Source organism: Petaurus breviceps, unplaced genomic scaffold, assembly GCF_028583685.1.
Source record: "Petaurus breviceps papuanus isolate PSGF00001 unplaced genomic scaffold, PetGlider_PUasm1.0 91133, whole genome shotgun sequence".
NCBI classification, from domain to species: Eukaryota; Metazoa; Chordata; class Mammalia; order Diprotodontia; family Petauridae; genus Petaurus; species Petaurus breviceps.
This window is the reverse complement of record NW_027187419.1, coordinates 88,377,295-88,394,044: the sequence shown is the minus strand read 5'-3', so window position 1 is coordinate 88,394,044 and position 16,750 is coordinate 88,377,295. Positions and strand designations below refer to the sequence as shown.

Below are 16,750 nucleotides of genomic sequence, written 5' to 3'. Positions count from 1 at the left end.
CTCTTCTACTCCTTCTCTCTGGAATTCACCCAGCACCTTCCATTTTATTTTTATAGTTTCTCTATACTTAATCTGATTGCAACAGTGCCAACCACCACCACCACCATCATCATCATCACAATGTTTATTGCCCTATTTTCATTTTTTTTCATACCCTTGTGATATTTCTGGGCTGTTCTTTCAGCTTCTTATGTAAATCTTACAGAGTCTTAGTGTATTCCTAAAAAGTTTCTTCTGCCTACCGTGTGTGATTCATCACATAGTACTTCGTAAGCGCCCACATGAACATGGTGCTATGCTAGAATGCCTCCTCTCTTCAGTTCATTGAACTGTAAATGTCTTGATATTCACTTCTAGCATGATCAGCCCAGCTAACATCTTAGTGAACATAATACCTCAAGTCCTCATATTATTTTACCTTATGCATAAAATTTATTTATACTTGATTGATTAAGTCAGTGTCATATAGCCTTATGAGGTACTTCTGATCTTGCTTTGGAGTTTACTTTTTCTTTTGATCCTCTGCATTCATCTAAAATTTAGCTTAGTCATTCGTAACCCCAAGGTATAATATAGTTATCAGGTATTCAAGATAGCCTATAACCTTCTTTTAGTCCTGAGGTATGCAGAGAAGGAATACTTAAAGCTTGGGTATAGAGAAGAACATTTAGCAACATTCCATAAACACCAGTCAATAGAATGAGTTACAAACCTCATCCTGGCATGACAGAAAGGAGAGATTTATACAACAATTTGATTAAGAAACTTTCATTTGAAAGATAAGAACTGCTCATTAGAATATGCCTGTAAGCTTCTAGAGAATGGGGATTGTTTCTTATCTTTCTTTGAATTCCCAGAGCTTAGCACAGTCCCTGGCACAAAGTAGGTTCTTAATAAATATTTGTTGACTGACAGTATGGGTCCAGGATCCACATGTCCCATAGTTGTTACAATTGGTGTTGTCAATACATGCTCAGAGTTCCTCTGTAATTCAATTCAGTTTAACAAATACATTGTCATCTCTGTGTGTGTGTACATTTATACATGTGAACATAAATATATATATGTACATATATATGGTGCTGTGAACAAATATTCATAAGGAAGAATGAAGCTTTATTAATGATGTAAAGAACTTGCAGTCTAACAGAAGAGTATGAAACATATATTCAACTCAGTGCTTTATAACATGAAGAATAAATGTACATTAAAGAGGTTCAAAGTACATTGAGCATTCAGAGACAAGTGAGGCCATTCATGGGTAGATGGATCAGGGAAGGCTCCCTCAAAGAAGTTTTTATTTGCCATAAAAACCAGGTATCCATTGTAATAAAAAAGGTCATAAATAATATGTACAGCATGGTCAACTCTTGGTTCTGTGGTCATCCTAGGAACTTGGGTGCATCTACACTAGACTAGAAATAATCCAAAACCAAGTACACAATTTTAACAACACATATAAAAGCCCTGTCATCTGTGAATGCATTTTTACTGTGGAATCACGTCCTTTCATACAACTAGGGAGGCAATGGTGGATACCTACCCAGGGCAGAACACACCGGGAGGAGGAACAATGAGGGTTTAAAAAAATAATATGTAATTCAGCGTTAGAAAATTGAAATCCCTTTGACCAATTAATTCCTTGCAAATTCAATTCAATTCAACAAACATTTATTAAGTGCCTACTATGTTCCAGGCACTGTGCTTGGTGTTCTGTATACAAAGACAAAAAACTTAATAGTCTCTACAGTCAAGGAGCTTATATTCTCCTGAGAAAATCCAACATGTGCACAGACAAATAAATATGAAATACACTCAAAGTAATACAGGTAATTTGAAGAGAACAAGAAGAGTAACCATTAACCAAGATGAACCACTCTCCCTTGTGTCACTTCTTTCTCTCTTCTGGGAGCTCTCCCTATCTAACATTACTTTCTCACTCTTCAGGCTCTCCCTTTCTATTGGATCCTCCCTACAAATCTGCTTAGGCGTCCCTCCATCCTTAAAAAAAATCATTTTGGGGCAGGTAAGTTAGCACAGTGAATAGAGCACCCACCTTGAAGTCAGGAGGACCTGAGTTCACATCCAGCCTTAGATATTTGCCACTTAACTATCTGTATGACCTTGAGCAAGTCACTTAACCCTAATTACCTTGCCTTCCCCCCTCCAAAAAAAGTCATTTGACCATGCCATTTTCCTAAGCCATATCTTAAATCTCTCTTCCTTTTTCATGGGCAGATTTCTAGATCTAGGAAAGTTTAGAGGTTTAGCCAGAATGTTGATAAATTCTCTTGAAGACATGTTGATTTTGAGGTGTTAACAATGCATACAGCAGAATTTCTCATCATTCTCCCCAGACCTCCAAACTTCCCTGTGTTGGTTAAGGGCACCGCTATTTTCTTTCTCCCCCATGCCAATCATTTCTGAGTTGTCCTTGACTCTTCCCTCTCTCTCATAGCGTTTGAGTGAATCAGTTGCCAAATCCTATTGATTCTGCCTCAACATCTCTTACCCTTATCTTACCGCTAATCAAATGCCCACTGCTTCCAATCTCAACTCCCTCACCTCATTGCCAAAATTACCTTTGTAGGGGATGAGTCTGACCATCTCACTTCCCTGGTCAAAAGCCTTCATTTGCAGACTGCTGCCCCTGCAATAGGATAAAAACTTCAGTTTGGGGCTTTCCAGACAATTCAGTCTGAATGTCGCCTACTTTTCTAGTAGGTTTTGCCTTAGTCCTCTTCATGCACTCTGTGTCCTAAACAAACTGGACAATTTAATAGCTGTTCTGCAAACCCAGCTTTCCATCTCTTTCTTCTCTGCATTTCTATTAGTTATACCCTATGCTTAAACAGTATTCCTTCTTCCTCGATGTCTTCCAGAATCCTTATCTTGCTTCAGGATTTAACTCAGTTAAAAAATCCTCCGTGATGCTTTCCACAAGCTTCCTGGTTAATGTCCATACTCAAATTATCGTATAATTACTTAATTTGTATACCGCTGTATTTCCCCAATAAGCCCTTTGAAGGTAGGGTCTGTTCTATTTTTGTCTTTGTTTCTTTAGTGCCTTGTACATTGTAGAAACCATGTTTATGAATTGAATTGAATTATTTTATGAAAAGTCATCCCTTGATATATTGAATTGAAAGCTCATAGTCTTCACCGGACAAAAGAACATGGGTAAAAAGCTTCAAATGGAGAATCCCAATGTGCAGGCTATGCTTCGATGTTGCAGTTTCACAGTGTTTTGTGGTGGCACCATCTCAAAGAATTCATAGTCAGACCACCTCTCATCTAGTACATCTGTTGAGGATTGATGTCCCTTAGAAGCCAACCAGGTTCCAAGAGGAACCAGCAACTTAGTAAGATAATGCAGGCCAGTTTATGGTGTAATGATGCTGAATACACAGTAGAAATTATTAATATTAAAAAGGCAGGAGGGGTTTGTTAAGGAATTAGGTAAATGGGGCAGGGTGCCTCCTATGGTTTGGTGGTTAAACATCCTATTCATACTGCTTTCTGATTAACTAGTTATTGCTATTCTGTCTTGGGCTAAATGGATGATGTGATTGTGGTTGAGTACAATGACACGCAATGTGAATTGAATCTTGGGGCAGTGACTGTATTGAGTCTGGGGGCTTGAGGTGTGGTTAAAGCTATATTGTATATTTAAATCAGGACATATCTGTTGTTCATTGGGACCCATGAGGAAGTTAGAATATTGGATCTGAGGTCAGCTTTATTAGGATTCCATCATCAAGAACACAAATGTTACTAGCTATTTGTGGACTAAGGATATGTAGTATAATTTTCCTTCTCCTAGAACAAGCATTTCTAACCTGGGGTGTGTGAACTTGTTTTTACAAACATATTTTTTATTAACTATATTTAATATTATTTGTTTCCTTTGTAATCTTTTGTATTTTATTGTATGCATTTTAAAACATTCTGAAATTGTTATCATGGATCCTTATGCTTGACTCCATGGGTTTTCCCACACTGTTAAAGGAATATATAACACAAGAAAACGTTAAGAACCCCTATCCTGGAAGATTCACCTTTGTGAGGAATTATTATTAATAACCAATATCTTGGAGTGATTCAGAGGCTCTTCTCCTTCTAAATTCCTCATTTTAAAAGTTTTTCTTTAGGACATTACTGTTAAAGAGCTTGCATTAACTCTCCTAGATCTTCTTCAAGACCCCACCCTGATGGAAACTATTGTGTTCTACTGTTTGAATTCTCTGAATTGACAGTCTAAAGTTATGGTAGCTAAAGGGTAGCCTAGTATAGAGATACTTTTCCTATCCAAGAGATACTCAGCCCTTCGTTTTAATATAGCCCACCTCCAATCACACTAACCAATTAGACTTGATTGCTGTTTGATAGACCACCTTCTGTTTTGAAGGGTATGTAAACTGTAAATCCTTGCCATGATTGTCTTTGGTTTAAGAGATGGCTAAGTGACCATCCTTTTATTAATAACCTACTGGCCTTGTTAATAAAATGATCAAATTACCCAGAAACTATGTCTCTTGAACCTTTTTAAATGTCACATTGTGCTATGTTTTCTTTGAGCTGACATTAATATTGGTTTTCATTAACAGAGAGAAGTGCTCCCGGTAGCATGAGACAAAGAAAAACCAATTTAGAGTTAAAATTTTTAATAGCTAGTCCTTAAAAATAAATAATGAACCAGCACATTAATTCTCCTAGAATGTTATGGCTACATAGGACTTAAGAGATCATTGTGATCTACTCCATTTCACAGATGAGGAAATAAAGGCCTAGAAAGTTTCAGAAACTTGCCCAAATTTTTGCCTTTATTAAGTGGCGTAGATGTTCTAGCTAGAGCTAGAACACAAATCTGTCTCCCAGCATAAATATACGTTTTCCTCACTTCTACCTCATAGAATCCTTACTTTCCTCCACTATTCAGTTCAAGCTAAATTTCCTACATGAGATCTTTCCTGACCTCACACCTACCAGCCCTCCCTCAAATTACTTGTTATTTTCTCTGTGTGTATGTGTGTGTGTGTGTGTGTGTGTGTGTGTGTATATGTGTACATAGGGTTTCCCCTAATATAACAGAACCCCATTAAGGTCAGGGACTTTTCCATTTTTGCTTTATATCACCAGCACCTAACATAGTGACAGTCACGTAGCAGTTGCTTAGAAAACACATGCTTATTTACTTCCTGACTCCAAGTCTAATCATCCTCTCACTGTGTCTAGCTGGTTTAGGCCTATTGACTGATTACTTTTAGTTATTGTCAGGGTATGCTGGAGACAGTTCCAACCACTTGTGAGAGCTGATTGTTAAATTTTTGGTATGATTATTTACAGTTCAGAAATTGGCAGTTGCTACAAATCAGGGCTTGATTTGTGATATTGTTAAAAATGTTAACAATAGGAATTAAACTTTTAAGAGTATATGTATATATTCTCCCCCCCCCCCCGGGGCCCTGTTGTTAAATATTTACCAGCACACCCCTTTATTGTTGTATAGAGCCTAGCAGGATTGCAGTAGAAACTTCAGGGAATGTAGTCAGACTGGAGACTTGAGGACTAGAGGCTAATAATACTATTAACTGGTATTTACATATCACTTTAAGGTTTGCAAAGTGTTTTACATCCATCATTTTATTTGAGGCTCACATTCAACAATTTAATAATCATTGCTGAAGCACCTACCCTGAGCAGAATGCTATGCTAAGGCACAAGAACCAAGTGTTTATTTTCTCTAAGTAATATATGTTTGTTTGTTTTTCAAACCGATAAAGCTTACACTCATCAGAGCAAAGATAGACAGGTCAATATTTTCATGGCGTGTAAGTGACCCAAAGCCTAGAGGTTTTAAAGTATTCCAGGATTTTAAAAGTCCAACTTTCAATTCTATGTTTTGATGCAGATTTTGGAGTTACAAATGCAAAGTATAATGGAAAAGAAAATGAAAACTAAGAAAAGTCTTGCAAAGCAATTCAAGGACAATCCATCATTAATAACCTTCTTCTGTAAAAACTGTAGTGTGCTGGCCTGTTCTGGAGAAAACATCCAAGTGATTGAGAACATGCATCATGTCAACATGACACAGGAATTTAAGTAAGCATTTCTTACTTAATATTTGAGGTTTTTCTTAAGGGGTGTATTCTAGTTTTAATTGTAGATACATTTAAAATGCATTCAGCATGTGTTGATTATGAGATTTTCTGTTCTCTGCACTCCCATCCTCTCCAAAGTTCTAAAACAATCTTTTAGAGAACGAGTTGTTCCAACAAAAAAAACTGAACATCTCCTTCTCTCCACAAGTGAATGGGTAACAGAATGAACTTAACCACCGGTCATTGCAACAATGCAATGATACTCATGACCCCACCCAAAAAAAAAAAGGCTGGGATATCATTCTAACTCCCATACCTCTAGGACAAGGCCACATGTGGCCCTGTAGGTCCTCAAGTGCAACCCTTTGACTAAATCCAACTGAAATTCAGTCAAAGGGCCACACTTGAGGACCTAAAGGGCCACGTGTGGCCTCAAGACCACAGGTTCCCCACCCCTGCTCTAGGATATCTCTGCTTGTTTTTCATAACTATGTTAGAAGTTACATTAGTTACCATCTTAATTTCATGGCATCATTTGAACAATGAAATATCCAAAGTAGACATTTTTGGATTATCACCCAAGAAATGATCATCCAGCCTTTAATTTAAATCAAGCTCAGCATCTTTGAAAACAGAAGGAATGTAGTCTACACAAAACATCTAATGTTTGTTATTAAGAATCTAATGAAGGGGCGGTCAGGTGGCTCAGTGAGTAAGAGCACCAGCTCCAGTGTCGGGATGACCTGAAGATCAAATACGGGCTCAGATATTTAGCACCACACCCAGAAATAACTGGCCGTGTAACCTTGAGCAAGTTACTTAACCCTGATTGCTTTAAAAAAAAAAAAGAATCTAATGACATCAGGGGTGGCTAGGTGGTGCAGTAAATAGAGCACCTACCCTGGAGTCAGGAGGACCTGAATTCAAATCCAGCCTCAGACACTTAACACAAAAACTAGCCGTGTGACCTTGGGCAAGTCACTTAACTCCAATTGTCTTCCAAAAAGCAAAAAAAAAAAAAAATCCAAGAGATTCTTTTGAGATTCCTTGGTGTATGACACTGTAGTGGGTACTATAAATTTATATTAAATATTATATATGGTTGCTTCAGATGGATTCATAATCAAATGTGGGAGATTTAAAAAATGAATGTAGTCTTAGAATTATGAATTGGATTTTAGAAATGAAAGGATCTTGGGTATTGGTGTGGCATAATGGAAAGTCTTGGAGTCAGGAAAACTTAGATTTTATACAACTTCTGATATTTACTTACTGTGTGAAATAGGGAAAGACACAATCCCTTAGCCTCAATTTCCCTATATGTAGAATGAAAATAATGTCTGTACTACCTCTACCTACTTCACAAAATTGTTGTGACATGTGATTATACACTTGGCAGTATCTCTGCCAAGAAAACCCCAAATGGAGTCACAAAGTGTCAGATATGACTGAAACAATTGGACAACAACAAAAATACTATATAAATGTCAGCTATTACCAGTATTTTCTAGTGCAACACATCAGTTTACACATGAGGAAACTGAAGGCAGAAGTTAAGTGACTTGTCCACTGCTATGAAGCTAGTTCAAGACCAATGTGTGAATATAGACTCTACTTGGAGAAATGAGCATAAAAACTAGGAAAAAAGCATTCAGGAAGTCTGAGCAATGCTCTTAAGATTGGAGGGGTATCTTGGCAGAACAGAGAAAAACAATCATTTAAAAAATTCAAAAGAACTTGAGTAAATGTTGGAAAATAAAGATCGCAGTAGGGAACATGAAGTTGTGTTTCTTGATTGAAGATGAGTACCTGGGATATTGTGTACATCCTGCTACTTGGTTTGGCAGGGCAAAGCTCTAATATCAATTCAGACTGAGCACATACAAAAGTACTTGGTTGATATCCCTTGTCAAATTTTAGGAAACTCTACATTGTAAGAGAAAATAAAGCACTACAAAAGAAATTAGCAGACTATCAAACAAATGGTGAGATCATCTGCAGTCAATGTGGCCAGGTAAGTGTTGTTTTTGTCCTTTCAGCCAGTAATGAGACTTCATATACTATGTATTTAATTTATACCTTTTCTTTTCTGTTCTTTCCAGGCCTGGGGAACTATGATGGTGAACAAAGGTTTAGATTTACCTTGTCTCAAGATAAAAAATTTTGTGGTGGCTTTTAAAAATAATCCCCAAAAGAAACAGTACAAAAAGTGGGTGGAATTGCCTATGAGGTTTCCAAAACTTGACTACACAGAACATTGTATGTTTAGTGATGAAGATGAAGATTAATAGGGACTTGATATTCTCTAAATTTTTTGAACTTTATATTTTTACAAAGAATACAGAGTCATATTTTTGCAGTGATTACACTAGAGCACTGGGAGAATGAATGAGAACATTTCTTTAAATCATTTTGACCTCTTTGAAGAAGGGTATTCCGTCATATTTCATATTATCCATGTTATTAGTGAGCAGGTATAAAAAGATTAATAAAGCCATATTTGATTAATATAGGAATAGGAGCTAGCAGGGTGGCTAGGTGGCACAGTGAATAAAGCATCGGCCCTGGAGTCAAGAGAACCTGAGTTCAAATTCAGCCTTAGACACTTAACATATACTAGCCATGTAACGTTGGGCAAGTCACTTAATCCCAACTGCCCTGCCTTCCCCCCACCAAAAAGCAAAAAAAATAAAAATAAAAAATAGGAGCTAGCATCATATAATGCAGAAGAAACTAGAATAGGCTTGGTTTGAAATTCACTTCCCTAATGTTCCCTGTGAGGCTCATGACAATTGGCAGGAGTATTACCAAAAAAGACAGGAACTCAAAAGGAAAAGAAATGAAAAAGACAAGTCCTAGAAAATCAGAACCTAAATAAGTAACACTCCTATATATCAGTCATTGCTATTATTTATTCCCAACTTTCATTTCCTGATTCTGCTAATTTATGCCATAGAGAGATAATGTTTACCTCTTTCTTTTCAGGAGTGGTAGTCATCTTGTGGCTATTCCACTCTCATATTTCCTAGTTCCCATAAAAGCTGAGAACAGGCAAGCATTGTATATGTGAGTCATTGAACATTCCCAAAGTAGGCAGAACAATCCCAGTTGAAGTACTTTTCTGTGGTACCTCCTCCCTTTCCCCCAGAATCATGAGGACCAGGAGGGGCAATCAGTTTTTATCAGTGAACAATAATTACTGAACATCAGCTGTTTGGCTACAAGAGTACAGTTCTCTCCTGATATATCAAGAAGAGAAATTTTGGCTACTTATTGAAGATTCTTCCTCCTCTGCTTCAGTATAGAGAAGTACATTTGACTTAATTAGTACCATGTTCTTTTGATTTTTTTTTTAATATCTAGATCTGGATGGATATTGATCAACAAAATTTATTATATGAAATACAAAAAGGATAAATTAATCTATTCTCCCCCCCCAAAAAAAATTTAACCAAATTATTTAACAAAAAAGTGCCTCCAAAGAACTTCTACAGACTACAGAGAAAGAACTCTCTTCAAGTGGCATCTGGAAACTATACAAGATTCTGCTCTCTAGTTGTTTCAGTTGTGTACAACCCTTCATGACTCCATTTGGGATTTTCTTGAGTGGTTTGTCGTTTCTTTCTCCAGCTCATTTTACAGATGAAGAACTGAGGCAAACAGAGTTGAGTGACTTCCCCAGAGTCACACAGCTGATAAACGTCTGAGGTCAGATTTGAACTCATGGAAGATGAGTCTTCCTGATTCTAAGCCCAATGCCCTATCCGCTGCACTTCCTAGTACCCTACTTTATGCAGTTACAGACATTCTGAGAAGGAATCTATTGGCTTCACCAGATTGCCAAAGAGGTCTATGACACAAAACAGGTCATGAATCACTACTTTAAAAAAGAAGTTCCTTGAGAGTAAGAATTGTTTAATTCTTTGTTTTTGTATCCATAGAACCTAGCACAGTGTCTGACACATGGTAAGTCTTTAATAAATGCTTGTTGGTTGATTGACAAGTGCTTAATTGGAAGTATGCATGAATTAGCATGTAGGTTGTTTTTTTAATTTGTATTTTTTAATAATGGTGCCATATCATGCCAGTGTAAGTCACAGCAAAGAAAATAACTCATTAACATGTAATAAGGGTGCACGATTTGTGCACATTTTTCTTTTTGCATTTTTGATTGGCTACAATTTCACCTCACTGCCCATTCTCAATGAGCCATATATAAAGATGGGTAGTCATAGATTGTAGATTGCTTAGATGAATATATGAAACACCTCAGCCCAGTGGGTCTTAAAATAGGTATACTGTTGTGGAAAGAGAATCTAAAAGGAAGCATAGTATAGAATCTTCCAAAGAACCATAGTTCTCAGAGTTATTATCTTTGTTGATCCCTAGCTTCCTTCAAAACACAGTTCAGGTGCCATCTCTTGCACAAGGCCTTTCCTGATCCCCCACTTTATTCTTTTTGAAATTACTTTGTATTTTCTCATTTATGTACATGTTATTCCCCCCATAGAATGTAAATTTCTCAAATGCAGGGATTTGTCTTATGTAGTAGCTAATAAATGTTATTTGAATTAAAATTAATTATTCTTTCTGTTAGTCTAAATGTTAATTTTGTAACACAGACAGTGTTAAATTATCATGTGATATTCAGAGCTCAGGTACTGTTTTCAAATTTTTCCTTTGCCTAGCAGCTAGATGCCTGCCCAAGAAACTGACAAAATTTAAAAGGAACTATCTATATTAAAAGAAAAATGAACTGTAGACTAAAGAGCGAATTTATGAATTTGTTTTTTAAAATGTGTTGATAATGGCATTTCAACATGATTGGTTTCCTTTGTAGTCCTATGTATTTTATATATTTTAAAACATTTTTCTGAGAAAGTATTCATATGCTTCCCCTAAAGGAAACTGTGACCCACAAAAGGGTTAATAACTCCTGGATTCATCCATTACACACTGTAGCTATTATTCAGATATTTATCCCAGCACTGGAGGGAGTCCCACACATGTCTTTTGTCACATGTAGAAAAACTACAACTAGAAAAATTTCTATCACTTTCATTAATACTTATGAGCATCCATAGGGGCTAATAACTAAATCTATGATGTTTGAAAATTTGTAATTAGACACATTCCTTGGTCTCCAGTACTTGTAATGACTGTTTTGTTGATCTAGCCAGGAATAATGGAAAAGCATTGAGCTTTAAAAAGGAGTAGTCAGATATTAAATGGTAAAGAGTATCAATATGAGAAAATTTCATTCCTTTAAAGCACAGAATTCATTGTCAACCAAGCTAGTAGAATATAGCTATTCTAGTTCAGGTTCACAGACCACTCATGTGGACTACTGGAATAGCCTCCTCATTGTTTTCTTTCACATTTCTTCTCCAACCCATCCTCCACATGGCTGTCAAAGTGATTTCCCTAAAGCACAGATCTAACTTCCCTAATAAACTCCAATGGTTCTCTCCTGCTTCTAGGATCAGATATGAACTTAGTTTTTTGGTGTGTATAAAGCCCTTACACAACATGATGTCAGCCTACCTTTTCAGCTTTACTGAGCAGTACTCGCTTCACATACAGCCAAACCAGATTTACTGGTTCTCATGGGATACTCTATATCTCATCTTCATGCATTTACAGAGGCTGACCCCTGTGCCTGGAATTCACTTCCTCCTTAGCTTAAGCATCAACTAGACAAGCTTCCTTGTTAGAACCACACTCCCAGCTTAGTGTTTCACCTTCCCTCCAGTTTTTAAAATCTATTTAGTAAATACATATATGTGTGTGTGTGTGTGTGTGTGTGTGTGTGTGTGTGTGTGTGTGTGTGTGTGTGTGTATATATATATATATATATATATATATATATATATATATGCGCTGTGTCCCCCAATAAAGCTGGTAATTTCTTGAACTGTTTCATTTTTTCTTTGTATCTTCAGTGCCTAACTCAGCACCTGGCCCTGAATCCATCAGTGTTCTAATTAGTTAGAATAAAGAATCCCCCTGAAGTGGTCCTATGTATTTACCTTGTCCCAAGATAAAAAATTTTGTGGTGGCTTTTAAAAATAATTCCCAAAAGAAACTGAACAAAAAGTAAGTAGAATTGCCTATGAGGTTTCCAAAACTTGACTACATAGAACATTGTATATTTAGTGATGAAGATGAAGATGAATATGGACTTGATATTCTCTAAATTCTTTGAACTTTATATTTTTACAAAGAATACAGTCATATTTTTGCAATGATTACACCAGAGCATTGGGAGAATGAATGAAAACATTTCTTTAAATCATTTTGAGCTCTTTGAAGAAGGGTATTCTGTCAGATTTCATATTATCCATGTTATTAGTGAACAGGTATATGTATTTGAATTTGCACTATTCAAGTTTTAGCTATGTAAAATACAGTTATTAGTTCTAACCCAGTGGAGATATGTAGTATGAATTTTACTAATGTGACCACTTCAGGGAATTCATTTATTCACACTCACTGGGACTTAGTTAATAAATAGTTGTGGTTTGATTGTTTTTGATATGTTCTTGAACTCCATATAGTTTCTAAGTCATTGGTTATTTTTTTAAAAGAACAATAAAAAACAGATTTGCCGTTTTTAAAATTTTTAGATATTTGCTACCAAATGTGTCATAACATCATTTTGTTGCATGATATTAATTAGTCTTCCATAAAAATCTCCTTTGAAGATGAAATTTGGATATAGTAGAATGATGTTAGTATATGCTTTTCAAAATCCCTTTATAAACCAGATCCACCAGTTTCTACATTGGAGTCTTTGATGTCAAGAACAGCAATATTCTCTGGGAGGGGGATATTTACCGGTGTTATTAAATTGCAGTCCAGACACTTTCCAGATATGCTTAACCTTATATATTGAAGCTTATTTATCTGGTGAGAGGCAGTGTAGGGGAATGGGAAGATAATGGCCCTGTTGGGAAGAGGGAGCAGAAGACTGGAGCTTCAAGTCAATCTGCATCTCTCACTAGCTGTGGAAGCTCAGGAAAGACTCAACATCTCTCACCTTCTGTTACTCACCTATAAAATGGAGTCATATGCCTGACTCACAATTTATAACACCAACTCCCATGGTTTCAAAAATTATTGCTATGTGAATGATTCCCAAATCTCTAACTACGGCACTCAACACTTTTTACAAAACCAAGTCCCATTTCATAATTGATTACTAGACATCCCCTTGCACCTCAAGTTCAGCTTGACTGAAACCAAACTCATCATCTTCCTTCTGACTTATCCATCTCTTTCTTTCTGTAAAAAATTAAGTTTTTATCGATGTCTTCCATGTCTTAACATCATCATAGTTATCTCCACTATTGACAGCAAATATTTTTTAAATTTTTTAAATTTTTACTTTTTAAAAATGTTGAGCTCCAAATTTCTTTTGCTCAATATGATTCATGCATGTGAAATAATGCAAAACATTTCTATATTAGCCATGTCACCAAAAAAAATCCACAAGGAAAATAAAGTGAGAAAATTATACTTCAATTTGCACTCAGAGTTCATCAATTCTCTCTCTGTAGATGGATAGTAGTTTTCATCATGAGTCCTTCAAAATTGTCTTGAATCATTGCAAATAGTACTTTTTAAAGAGTGGTGAGGAGAAGGAATCAGAGCAAATGATTGATACATTAAAAAAGACAAAAAATAAGTGCAATGTGTAACACCTAAGGATCCACATCCACGAAAGGATGGTTTGGGGATATCTTCTCATACATATCTCTTCATTTCAGTTTTACTTGACCTTGATAATTTTGTTCTTTTTACTTTTGATCTTTTGGTATGTGGTTGTTGTTTTTTTTAATTCACTTCTTTCAATGACATTCTCCCATTTACCCATATTGAGACCTTGATACCATTTTTTATTTTTCCCTTACCATTGCCCTTCAGTCTCTTAAGTCCTATTGATTTCACTTCTGCAGTAAAAATCCTGCCTCTGACTCTGGGCAAATAAATCCCTTAACCTCCCTGTGATTCAGCTTCCTCATCTGTAAAATTTAGGGGTTGGAGTCTATGAAAGCTAAGGTCCCTTTCAGCTTTAAATCTTTGATCCTAGCTTCTTATGATCTAGCATCCAATCCTCTCCCTTTCTTTACAGTTTGCCTGGCTCAGGCCTTTATTACCTCTTAACTGTTTACCCCAATAGCTTCTCAGCAGCTCTCCCCACCTCCAGCCAATCTCCCCTTCAGCCCATCCTATACCCTACTGTCAAATTAGTCTCCCTAATGCCCAAGTCTGATCACAACCTCTCTGCCAAACTGCCCCTACTTTGTTCTTGCCAAAATACACTTTGCCTTTTAAAATTCTATATATTTTTCAAGGCCTTTGATGAAATGTTACATTTTTCCATCAAATCTTTTTCTGACCATCCCAATCAGAAGTGGTAACTTGCTCCCATGAACCCTTATTACACATTGCTCATACTTTATCCGTTTATGTCCTTTAAAAATAGCTTATGTATTTGCCTTATTGTATTTTACCAACTAGACTATAGGCTTCTTTATTTCCATGGCTTCAACCACCACCTCAATACATGTATTGGCAGTACATGGAAGTCATACAGATGTCTCCCAAATCTGTCTCTTTCACCCTGACCTTTCTGAGCTTTAGGTCTGCCTCCACACAATATCCAGGATACCACAGGTGCCTCAAACTCAATATCTCCAAAGTTGAGCTTAATATCTTCCCCCACCTCTCACTCTGTATTATTGCATTATTTCTCTCTGTGGCACCACCAGCCCTCTATGTTCACAACCTTAAGGTTCTTTTTAACTTTTCTCCCATTATCTCTAATGTTTAATGTTTTCCATCTCTGTTACCTCTCTCATTTTCACCCCTTCCTCTCAAGTAATATGCTTTCCACCCTATTATATGCCCTCATTTCCACTTTCATGGATTATTTATTGCAACAGCTTCCTAACAGGTATTCCCATTTCACCTACGGCTGCCCTCTAATCTATCCTTCATGCCATAGCCAGAATAATCTTTTTAATGCGCAGATATATAGTCATGTCACTTCTCTGCTCAGAAAATCTTAAGTTTTTCTCTATTTGAGTTAAAATCAAAGTCCTTTCCCTAACATGCAACCTGGAACAGAAAGTAGTAAAAAAAAAATAAAAATGTTTTCAGCCTAAGCACATCATTCCTCTCTATATACCCTATAGACCAGGCAAACTGGATTGTTATTTTCTGGCCCCTAACCATGCATATGTTTTCCCACTTCTGCCTTTACTCATGCTATTTCCAATACTCCTCTTTTTTTTGCCTGTTGTATTTTTACTCAGCTGTTATAGTGTAACTCAAATGCTACCTACTTCAGGAAGCTTTCTTTGCTTCTCTTTCTATAACAAAAATTATCATTGCTTACATTTATATACTACTTTTAGTCCTATAAAGTACTTCATAAGTACTTTATCTTACTTCATAAGTACTTTACATTTTATATACTTTAAAGTACTTTATATTATTTCACCTTTACAATAGCATCATGAAGCAGGCAGGTACTGTCAGTTTCATATTCCTTTCATAGATGAAGAAATGGCCTCAGAGAGATTAAGTGACTGACCTCTGGTAATTATTGGAAATGACATTCAAAGCCTCAGCTGACTTGTCTAAAACTCTATCTATTACAACATGTTGCCTTTCCTAGAATTTTTGTGACATTCCTCACTCCAAACCCTCCCCAGACTTCACATAATATTAATCTTAACAACTTTCTGACGTACCCTCTGTTGACTAGGAGGATCTGGTTGTAAGAAACACCCACTTTCACCCCCAACCCGCCAACACCAGGGAGATAAGTGGGCATGACCTAGAGCTAAGCTCTGGGCTATGCCTTGCATTCATACATTTCTTTATTCACCATACATATACATACATATATCATTGTATACACATTAGAAGGTAAGATCTTTGACCGGAGGGATTATTTTATTCCTTGTCTTGCCAGCTCTGGCATCTAGCATAGTGCCTGGTATATAAACTGATGATTAATGAGTGCTTGTTGATTGATTAATTGATTGAGTATTGTGGTTATCTCTGCTTGAAACATCTTTTCCTACTAGAGATTCTACACTTTACAAAGGCTGGCACCATACCCTTATCAAAGATTTGTGTCTTCTCCAGTGTTTTTCACACACTTAATAAATGTTTGTTGAATAAAGAAATGAATGAATAAGTAGGCAATACTCTGTCTTATTTTGTTTTTCAAATCTGCCCTGATGCCTACCACAATGCCTTTAAGCACAAAAAGAGTTGTTTAATAAATGTTTGTCAATTAATAAAGAGATTCAATGAGATAGTGTATGCTCAAGTTCTTTATGACTGTTAAGTGCTACATAAAGGTAAACTTTTTATTATTCCATCAGGGGTCCCATAAAAGAAGACTATCCATCTTGGGTGGGATCTGCCACAACTCTAGTCTTGAACTCAAGGTTTACTTCCATTAGGTATTGGAGTAAACACTTCAGTGGAGGACAAGAGTAAAAGTCTGTTGATGGGGTATAGGCCGGTGATCTTAAGGACAAACCTAGCTATACTTGGAGAGGTTCATTGCTAGAAGGTTGGCCACTAGGTGATTTTTTTTCTTTTACAGCAATTCAATGATATCTGCT

The 16,750-nt window shown here is 36.4% G+C and overlaps 1 protein-coding gene and 1 long non-coding RNA gene across 6 annotated transcripts in view; one reads left to right on the top strand and one right to left on the bottom strand.

Moving 5' to 3' along the window:
* The window catches only part of IFIH1 (interferon induced with helicase C domain 1), a 109,739-nt gene extending 99,047 nt beyond the window's left edge, over nt 1–10,692 (top strand). For 4 of the 5 annotated variants that reach the window (XM_069080322.1, XM_069080321.1, XM_069080320.1 and 1 more), the window contains 3 exons: nt 5,912–6,102; nt 8,022–8,115; nt 8,204–10,692. In XM_069080322.1, coding sequence (XP_068936423.1) covers nt 5,912–6,102; nt 8,022–8,115; nt 8,204–8,389 — 471 coding nt within the window. In that variant the 3' untranslated portion in view covers nt 8,390–10,692. The remainder of the gene's footprint in view (nt 1–5,911; nt 6,103–8,021; nt 8,116–8,203) is intronic. The other variant, XM_069080324.1, reaches the window with a different exon arrangement.
* The window catches only part of LOC138155227 (uncharacterized), a 55,118-nt gene that overhangs the window by 9,122 nt on the left and 29,246 nt on the right, over nt 1–16,750 (bottom strand). The gene's annotated exons all lie outside the window — the stretch shown is intronic.